The sequence below is a fragment of the Plectropomus leopardus genome, chromosome 17 (assembly GCF_026936395.1).
Source record: "Plectropomus leopardus strain MGB_pleo_1.0 chromosome 17, ASM2693639v1, whole genome shotgun sequence".
Lineage (NCBI taxonomy): Eukaryota > Metazoa > Chordata > Actinopteri > Perciformes > Serranidae > Plectropomus > Plectropomus leopardus.
In genome coordinates, this window is record NC_142192.1 from 15,812,577 (window position 1) to 15,823,613 (window position 11,037).

The following is an 11,037-nucleotide window of genomic DNA, read 5'->3' on the forward strand; positions in this document are numbered from 1 at the left end:
AATCAGCTCAGTGATTTCCGTACAATGGGCTGGAATCTTCCTTTGTTGCAAACCAGAGGATACAAGCCGAAACTTACACCAAAAGCTACTATAGCTACTATAAAGATCCTAGTGTTTAAAAAACAATTAAAAGCAAACTTACGAGTGCCATCAAACCGTGTGGCTATAGTGTCCAGAAACGTGTTCTGCGGCGCTAATAATCCCTTCATCACAGGCATTTTCCCTGCCTGGTATCGAAGCCCCCATCAAAAGTTACTGAAGAGAAGGCGCAAGTCGTCCAAATGTGTGAGGCGCTCCCATTTAAGCCGCGGAACCTATATGAACAAGGAGCTATCCGGTCAACTCAGCACAATGCGATCCCCCCGGGCGCTGGAGAGTGCACGTGATGCGCGAGCCCGCGTGTCTGGAGCTTCTGTTGCGTGTGTAAATGACAAGAGAAGATGAAGCCCACAGGTGCGGTTCAGGTAATAGCGAGGGACAAGCGGGAGGGAGTGAGACTCCCTGTCAGCGATGCCATTATTATGGCGTTGTATTCAATGATCATCTCTCCACAGCGCGCAATGGTGGGAGGCATCAATCACTCCCAACAACAACTGGGATCAAATAGGGGAGTATCACGGTGACATCACAAGTTAGAAATACAACTTTTTTTTGCATTTTGTTTTCTACATTTTTCTCTTTTGCTTTGGTTTTTTGAGGAACTGAGCTTTCTTTGTTTTATCGCAGCATCAAAAAAGTAAGTCATAGAATAATTAAGCAATAAGAAGAATAAAAGCCAAAGCAATGCACATGTAAAATAATATGTATATGTCATTATTGCCCCTCACCCTGTTTCATGTTATAACATACTGCACTCTATAGCAAGTAAATTCATTAAAGGAGTTCGGTATGTATTTTGAATAGTACATTTCGGTTACTAGTACTTCTTCACAGTGCAGAAAACTTGTGAATAGAACAAAAAAAAGATTGTCAGTCCAGGCATTATACAAAACAGACTAAGGAACAGTATTTCTTCCTCCTTTCACCCTAAACCAAAAACAATTCATGCCCAGGACCTGCACTTGCAAATCCGTTAATAAATATAACTGAAACAAAACATCAGTAATTGCTTCCGGAGATGCATGTCTCACTTTCATTGTTGTGTTGACTGTCAGCCTCTCCACGCTGCTGCTGTATCCAGCGCACACAGTTTCCTGTCAGCACGCGCACAGCTGCATGACCACGGAAGAAGGCGACCTTTTAGCGCCATCTCATGGTGAGATTAGGGCACGACCTGCATGGAAGTCAAAATACAATGAGCAGACCAATCTGTTGCAACATAGCGCCCTCATGTGGACAGTATACCGCCTTGCTCCAATACATAAAAAGCATTTCACAAACAGCTGAAAGTTCAACTTCCTCATTCAGCCTGGAAAGAGTGCCGAAAAGCACGTGAATGTTCTTCAAATACAAGAATACAATATTCTGAGAAAAATGTTTTAAAATAGCGTGTACAGCGATTAAGAGTCAGCTGACAAGTTGTCATTGGCCTTTCCTCAGCTGCATTGCTTTAGGCTCCAATAACTTCATGGCTGAGTAAGGTCTTCGGTACATATGTATGCATCCAGGAGCACTCCATGTGAAATACTCTGGAAAGATCCCTGATACGTCTAAGTGGTCAGATTTACTTTATTTATTTATTTTTTTGTCTTCCTCTTGCACTTGTATTTATGCATATCAGTCCCCTAAATGAAAGGGTTTATTGTTCTGAACCCCTTACAACATATCATTTATTTTATCTTTTTTTTGTTAAACTGTGATTATTAAACGTTATTTGTATGTGTATTTACTTTTTTATTATACATTTTATTCATTTTTCTTTAACTATGATTATTTTATATTATTTGTATATTTATTGTATTTATTTATTTACATGTTATTCATTCTTGTTCATTTTTCTTTTACTATGATTATTACTACTATATATTTTTTGGATACTTGCATATTTATGTATTCATTATTATGTATTTATCTACAATTATATATTTTTATGTTTTTGTTTATTTTTCTCTCACTATGATTACTTTACATTATTTGGATAATTACTTTACATATTATAATAATATATTTTTCTGTTTTTATTTATTTTTCTTTCACTGATTATTTTATATTATTTGTTTATTTATTGCTAAAGTTGTATTGGTGAAAATTCATAAATTAATTTTTTGTGTGTGTGTGTGTGTGTGGGGGGGGGGGGTCGATAAATCTGTCAAATGCACAAATAGAGGTTCACCAGGACGAAGTATGGTATCTTCTAAAATATTTACTAAAGGCATTTTATTCTAAAGATGACAGTTCATTACAGCACAGTAATAACACCCCTGCAAGTGAAATTGGTGAGTTTTTCGGTGCAACTTAACTATTCACTTAAAACAGCCTCATACCCAATTTGTTCTTCCCCCAAGAAAGTGGGACACAACCAAACTTTGACGCACACAAGTTAGTTGGCTCGGCATGCCAGGACAGTGTTACCACTGAAAGTTATACCTTCTTTTGTTCATAAGGACTACAGCTATTGTTAGGTTGAGTGATGACAAGCTACACAAACAATGGTTGGGGCGATTCTGATGTAATCATTTTGAACACTGCCTAAAGTACTCATAAAATCCCAGTTTGCAAACTCTACTCTGTAAATCCACAAATGGGATTACACCCAAAATTTTTCAATTACACGCATCATGTTGCAAGTAGACACCTCTAGCAAATAACAACAAACCTGGAGTACATTCATTCACACACACACACACACACAGAGGCAAACACACACATATGCAGGCAAAAGCAAACTGTAATCTAGGTCAATCCCATTACCATCAGTGCTGCAGCATAGGGCTAAACACCAAAAGTCAAGCACTGTGCCTCCTACTCAGATTCTCCACAACAGTGAAGCAGCTGTTACAGCCGTTATGTCATTTAGACAAAGTGAGGTCATCAGGTGCTCTGAGGCCGACTGCTGTGAATCATATATCACCTCAGTGGCTTCAAATGAGCACACAAACTGTACAGTATGTGCCTACATGCACTCACACTAAACACAGACGTAAATAAACGTGAGTCATGTCCCTGAGGTGAGGCAGCATGAGACACAGAGATATACTTCCATAAAAAAGAGTGAGCTAATAAAATTAAAACAGACAGCCAACGCACAGTGATGCTTCACCTGAGTAATTAAGTGCTTAATGCATCATTTAAGCCTGATCACCGCTGCAAACACACATTTTGTGTGTATGTGTGTGTGCTTCAAAGTTAAGTTTGTAGTGAAGTGACAGTCAAAGTGAGTCATTCTTGCTCACACTGTTACCTCACCAGAGGCTTAATGAAACCTGCATTACACCTTTATTTTTATGGCACTTTTTTAAAAACAAGTTACAAAGTGCCTTTCAGCACAATTAAGACCAAATTATTGTCAAAAACGACAAGAAAACAAAGCACCTTAATTGAGATAAATAAGACTATTACACAAAACAGTGGATATTAAAAAAAAAACCAGAATGAACAGTTAGAAGTACAAAAAGGGAGCTTGACCTTGTAAAGGCTAAACAGTCAAACCCCAGACTACACTTTATCCTTTAAGTCTATCATTACAACCTTAAACTGTATTATTACATTTACATGCAACCAGTTTAGAGGCTAATGGAGTGTAATGAGTTCTTCCTCTGCATTTTGGATTAATTGGCACAGACGGTGCCTTGGCAAGATAAAAGTGTGGACGACTCTTTCAAGAAAAGTTAAAGTTGTAAAGTAAGAAAGTTGTTTGTACTACCCTGTTTAATCAAAAGTTCTTACATTATAATTGCTTCCAAAAGACGAGTTAGATGAAAGATTACAGATTATCACATCATTTTTAGTCATGTTTTCAGTGAAGGAAAGTATTAAAGCTGGGGTAAGCAGTTTCATGTTTGTGTCACTGGGCAAAAATCACTCAGTAAACTTTGAGTATATTGTAATTTAAATGGACTGAGAGAAAACTAGACTTCTACGCCTCCCTGTGGCTCCTTTCAAGGCTTCAGAAAATCTAGCATCTAATTATTAAATCTAATTGTTTACGAGATTAAAGTCATTATTAACGAGAAAAAACTCATTATTAACGAGAAAAAAGTCATTATTAATGAGAAAAAAGTCATTATTTACGAGATTAAACTCATTATTAACGAGAAAAAAGTCATTATTAACGAGAAAAAACTCATTATTAACGAGAAAAAAGTCATTATTAATGAGAAAAAAGTCATTATTTACGAGATTAAACTCATTATTAACGAGAAAAAAGTCATTATTTATGAGAATAAAGTCATAATATTCAAACCTGCTGCTTTTGGAGACACTTGTTAACATGAGGGTTACGGAGGATTTGGTTGAGTTGTATTTTAGGATAGGTTTCACAAACAAGGAGATACTTAATCTTTTGGCACATCAGCATCACATTATCATAAGTATCAGGACTTTAAAAAGAATATGCAAGAAATTGCATCTTTTCCGTGAAAAGAACCAGTCGGACTTGGAGGATGTTGCTGCTTTTCTGGAGAGGGAAATGGCTGAACTGGTCAACTGCAGGGTTATCGTTGGATGCATCTACGGGCTATTCAGAGGGGTTCGTTGTGTCTCAAGAAACAAATCCTCCGTAGCCCTCATGTTAACAAGTATCTCCAAAAGCAGCTGGTTTGAATATTATGACTTTATTCTCATAAATAATGACATTTTTCTCGTTAATAATGAGTTTGATCTCGTTAATAATGACTTTTTTCTCATTAATAATGACTTTTTTCTCGTTAATAATGACTTTTTTCTCGTTAATAATGAGTTTAATCTCGTAAATAATGACTTTTTTCTCATTAATAATGACTTTTTTCTCGTTAATAATGAGTTTAATCTCGTAAATAATGACTTTTTTCTCATTAATAATGACTTTTTTCTCGTTAATAATGAGTTTAATCTCGTAAATAATGACTTTTTTTCTCATTAATAATGACTTTTTTCTCGTTAATAATGAGTTTTTTCTCATAACTAATGACTTTAATCTCGTAAATAATTAAAATTAGTAGAAAGCTGCAGGAGAGAGGTGTATTTTTAAATTCTGCTGTTTTTATGCCTTTTCAAGATTTCTACCATCCCCAGCTTTAAAGCAAAGTTTCTCAAATGGGTGTACAGGTACCCCTGAGGGTACTTTGGGGTACTGCAAAGGTACTGAGGTTTAAAAAAAAAAAGAAGTTACTTTAAAAATATCAGTCCTGTATAATTTCTAAACTAATTATACTATAATAAGTTCAATTAAAAATGTAATTGTAAATTCAATAAACCACATTTAATAGTTCATGCTCCTACTTTCAATGCAATCCTTAACTGCTGTAAATTGTCAACTGCCACAACAAATGTATTCATGTTTGTTTTTGTTCACTGTGTGTTTTACCAAAAATGTTTTGTACTGGTCAAGAGGTACTTGGCTAAAAAAAAAAGATTTCAAAGGGGGTAAATAATTTTAAAAATGTTTGAAAACCACCATATTAAAGTACAAGGCAAGGATATCACTAAGCTTTATTAAGCTGTAAGAGATAATGGGACAAGCAGTGGTAAAAGCACCTGTGTGTGGAACAACTAAACCAAATTATTCTGATTGCATCCATTTTTTTGTGGGAAAATGAGACAATGACAGCGTGATTTGCTGCAGTCGTTGTTTTGCTCCCTACCTTTTATTCTCTGTGCCCTCTGGGTCAGATGTCCTTCTTTCTACTACCACTAGGAGTTGGCAGAGATATTTCTGACATTGCACACATGGGTGCTTTAACATACATGTAGTGTACATTTAAAGCCAAAATGAAAGAAAAATACATAAAACAAAGAAATTAGAGAAACATTAAGAACTGTTAGTACCTGCAGGCTATGAATCTGGTTTTGTGCCTCTGTGTTCTTAAGTTTCAATATTAACAGTCTTGGTTAAACTCTAATCAGATCTGGCCACATGCCTGTATAGCATACAGTAATGCATTTAGGCTTTAAGACTCCCTTGCTGCAACACTGTGCCGACATTTTAACTTAATGGTTTTTACGATGCCCTCGGGTGCCATACAAGAATTGGGCATGGCTGTTTGAAGATATGGCTGTACGTTCATTTTACGCACAAAGTTTGTCAAAGCTAATATTGTATGTGCAGTATGTACACAGCCACATTCATGCACACAATGTAGTCATTGCTCACAAACTGCAGTCATGCCATCCTAATACAAGCAAATACAAAAATGCCACGACATACCGTGCTCTCCTCTAACCCAGTGTTTCCACCTTCTAACTTTTGTCTTAAATTCCGTCCTCTCGTCCTTATCTCAAGCTAAAGCTCAAGACATTTCTTTTCTTTCTCCCCACAAAACAAAACCCATCTATTTTTCAATCTACTTAGTAAGGAGGGCACATCTCACATCTGATCCCAGGCTCACAATCTCATCTCAAATCTGGAGTTCCCTGCATTCACTCATGAACCTCTTTTGTCAAAGATTTTCTGATTTGTATACATACATCAAAACTACCGTAACTTGAGGCTACGTTTTTCTCAGCCAATATCTGACACCTGTGCTGCTACATTAAGAGGCCGAAGAGGATGTCCACACCCCAGAAAAAGAGAAACCTGAGGAGAGACAGTTGCCTTTAAGCCTGGTTCTGGCACAATGTCAGATAAGATTATTGTATGGATATGTAAAAGAGAGGTTTCTGGGTTAGGGTGTTTCAGATTAGACGCGTGGCAAGGACAGTGGTGAAAAAAGTACTCAGAACACACGCCATTTTCCACTTTAGGAAAAAGTACCAGAATATCAATGTGAAAAATACAGTCGGACTAATAAGATTTGGATTATACTGCATGAGTTCTGTTAGAGTTTGTAAACACACATGACAGACAGACAGCCATTCACACTCATATTCACACCCACGGTCAATTTAAAATCACCAATCAACAATTTTCTCCAGCTGATCAATAAATCAATATGTTTGTCATTTTTCATTGAGGCATGTGAGAAAAATGTTTCTTTACAAATTTAAGATAACACAGCATGTCTAACTAATATACAAATGATCAAACTGTGAGTGAAGTATTCCTTTTAAGTATCTAAATGAGAAAAAAACAGGCCCTGTGACTGATACTGTGTATAATTATGTACGACATTATTAAATTATTAATACTGATGCATTAAGGTGCAAGTAGAAGTTTACTGTTAAAACTGGTTGAAACTGAACTATTTTATTGCTGTGCAGAACAGTTAGTTTAGTCCAGTGCTTCCAGGTCACAAGATAAACTGGTCAGGGTGTGAGATGGCTGAAAAAAATCTTTATTCATTTTGAAGTTGAAATATTAGATTATTTTACTTTTTTCCCTCCAACAGTTATTTTGTAAAAGCTATCTGACAAGTTTGGGAGAAATAACTTCACTGCAAACTGGAAACAACTTATAGAAATCTTAAACAAGTGCTAAACGAAAATTATCATATATATTTAAATTTGCTCCAAATGTTCTCTCCAATATATTGTTTTTTTAAAGAAGCCCTGTTATGCTGTTATGTTTGGGTTTTTCCCTTTTCTTTATTGTTTTGTACAGCATTTTTTTGTGCTTGTAAAAGGTATCCTAAGTAATAAAACCCAAAGTCCAAGCCAAAGGGAGCTCTCTCTCCCATAAAAGGCACTGCTCCAAAGCTGCCTGAAACAGCTCGTTTGAGTTTCAGTGATTACTTTTGTAACTTGGTGATATCACAATGTAACAAATAGCCTAGAATGCGCATAGAGGGAGCTCACTGACCAATCAGAGCAGACTGGGCTTCTCAGGAGGTGGAGCATGAGCTCAGACAGACTGTTTCAGACAGAGGTGCTGCAGCAAAGGGCAGTATGAGACACATGGTGTGTTTTTTGAACATTAAAGCATGTAAACCTATTCTAGTAGACCCCCAAAATACAAATATGATCCCCAAAATGAGCATAATAGAGCCCCTTTAATTGCTATGCTACAACATGTTATGTCATAAAAAGTCATACACATGTCATGGTGTGTGCACTTTTTTTTGTGCAGCCCTCAGTCATATGCTGGCTCACTAAAATGGCACTTAGTGAACAAAACTTTGAAACCCCTACTGTAAGATTGATTTTCTTTTTTTTTTCAAAATGCTCTAAAATTGTCAGTTTAGCAGGTAAGTTTCTAAAAAAAATCTACGGGGAGGAATTTCCCCAGACCACAAGGGTTGGGTCACAGCAGATGTTGATTAAAAATGGCCTTCCCCAGTGTTAACAGATGATCACAGCCATAAAAGAAGGGACTCACAGCAGAAGCTGCCTCTGACTAACAGGCAACAATAGCTGTAAATTAAATGCAGTGCGGTAAAAAAGTACACTATTTTCCCTGAAATGTAGTGCGATACAACTATAAATAAGTAAAGTGCCTAAAAAATGCATTACTTTTCATTACTGCACAAGGAGATGGAGGTGTATATTTAGAGGTGACAGATCATGATCATTTGGGGTTAAGATAATGTGGTACATAGGTGACTTCAGGCAATGTGTGTGTCAGTCTGCACAAACAAGCGTTGGTGACTATCTCCGCAGGTTTTATCTTACATTGCGTGTATCAGATTTTTGAGTGCATCTGCAAACATTCTACAGAACACGAGTATCTATGAGCAAGAGAAACAGAGATGTTCAATACTGAGTCCTGGCAATCCATTTCCCCTTTAACGCACTAACATGATGCCTCCACCCATCTAATGGCAGCAGGCTCACTAACCATATCATGAGTTTATAATAACCACATCACATCCATGGCGAATGAGGTGGAATGAAAATCTAACCTAATTTGGAGAGATACACGACTGTGTGAGTAGTAGGGTGTCCCCTGAGATGAGGCTCCGATTGAGGCAGCCGTGTGCTGCACTGGTAGCATGCTCCATGAGCGTGTAATGGTCTTAATTATCATTTAGCATGCCAGCCTCATTGACGACGTATCAAGCCAGTGATAAAATAGTGGAGCAGAGGGTGACAGAGAGGGAGAATTATGAACATATCAACACTTAAAGGCGCAGGCACACACAAAATAGAGGAGAATATCCCTAACACACACACACTCCAAACAGTGAAGTTATACAGCAGCATACCCAAAAGGTACAATTGGAGTGATACACGCACGCAGGCACGCACACACGCATTTCCATCCAGCTGAGTGACATCTCTCTCTCTGAATTAGTCACGATGAATGATGTGTAACCAGCCATGACTCGTTCTGGCTGGGGAGATAGCTAATTCACTTTGTTTAATTAGTCAAAAGTAGTAGAGCATGCTCTCTCTCCCCAAACACACACTCTGATTGCACAACATCCACCTTTCTGTCTACATGCCCTATGGTCTCCGTAGAAGAGACAGATCTGTGACCACACCGGTGTAACATTTCATGGGGCAAGTCTTTGAATCTTATCTGCCACAGTTAAGGCTCTCTGACTCTTCCTCTCTCTTTCTTTCTCTCACAGACACGCAACACACACTCACATCTGCCACCCTTTGCTTTGTGATACCTTCACAGGGACTTCAGACACCATTTCCAGATCACAGCTCCAGAGGTGCCTCTCGTTCACAGGGGTCTGCGTGGGGCAGGTCTGTTGAGACTTGGCTGAAAGTTTCTGCGGACAAGACAGGACATAAACTGAGTTCTCTGCTAACGAATTGAGCTGTATTCAACACTTTGAGGTAAAGTGATGATTTTTTTTTTTACCTTTGGGGTGCTTTTGGTGGTTTTTGAGATATTTTACAATGTGACTTGAAAAAGTTAAATGATCAATGTCAGATGATCATTTTGATAATTATCACTTTAATTTTCTGTCAATTGTACGTATATGTTGAAAAAATATGTGTAATTCTAGTCTAGTCTAGTATAGTGAATATTATATACTATAGTATAGTATTGTATTTACTACACTATACTAACGGCAATGGTAGTAGAGTACAACAGGCATACACTAACATATATAGCCTATTATAGGCTCTAGCAGTGCAATAGTATAGTGTAGCATACCATGGTGTAATAAAGATGTATGTGTACTATATACAGAACATATTATAATTACTCTACTATGCTACACTTACAGCACTATAGACTATATGTGTGTGTGTGTGTGTGTGTGTGTGTGTGTGTGTGTGTGTGTGTGTGTGTATAGCAACTACTATATTGTTGTGCACATTTACATAAATATAGTTAATGTCCTCCCACAATTCCCTTCTTGTTAAAGTTGACACTGATGACCTTGGCCAGCCTGTACTGTCCCTGCCTGTCCCCTTAAGGCATTCTGGTCAGACAATATCGCCAGCAGTCACATCATGTTCTCTTGTGTACCACTTACTTCTTACACAACAAAAAAACAGTAACAGTTAATAACTATACTGCACTGGTAGTAAAGCACTATATAGGAGCATATTGATATAGCCTATTAAAGTCTTTTTTAGTGAAGTAGTATAGTATAGTATAGTTTAGGATAGGATAGGATAAGAGAGGATAGTACAATAGATGGTAAAAAGGTGAATATGTACTATATACAGAACATACTATACTATAAAAACTATACTACAGGCCACATAGTATTATGTATAGACTCCTATAGTTTAGAAGTATATATAAAGAGTAGTAAATATAATATATAGGGTAACTATATTGTTGTATAGTACCATATAAGCTACTACAATATTCTACCATAAATACCATACTATACTACACTCTACCCTACTCTAGTCTACTCTACTGGTGGTGCTAGCCTAGCCTGTTATACTATTGTATGGTATAATATAGTAGTAGAGTATAGTATTTTTAAGTATATCTTATAGTAAGGGCTGCTGTACCACCACAATGCATTGTGCATGTACAGTGCAATAGGATACTATACTTATCATACTTACAATATACAATACTATATGCTACCATACCATACTATACTGTAATTTGGCATAGAGCATATTCTTGGCTGCATAGAGTAAAGACTGTAATTATCTCCA

At 37.0% G+C, this 11,037-nt stretch overlaps 1 protein-coding gene across 1 annotated transcript in view; it reads right to left on the reverse strand.

Annotated features, from left to right (window-relative positions):
- Nucleotides 1–285, reverse strand: part of kcnh8 (potassium voltage-gated channel, subfamily H (eag-related), member 8) — a 63,469-nt gene extending 63,184 nt beyond the window's left edge. The window contains exon 1 of the mRNA XM_042506559.2: nucleotides 143–285. Coding sequence (XP_042362493.2) covers nucleotides 143–218 — 76 coding nt within the window. The 5' untranslated portion in view covers nucleotides 219–285. The remainder of the gene's footprint in view (nucleotides 1–142) is intronic.
- Nucleotides 286–11,037: the final 10,752 nt, after the last annotated feature.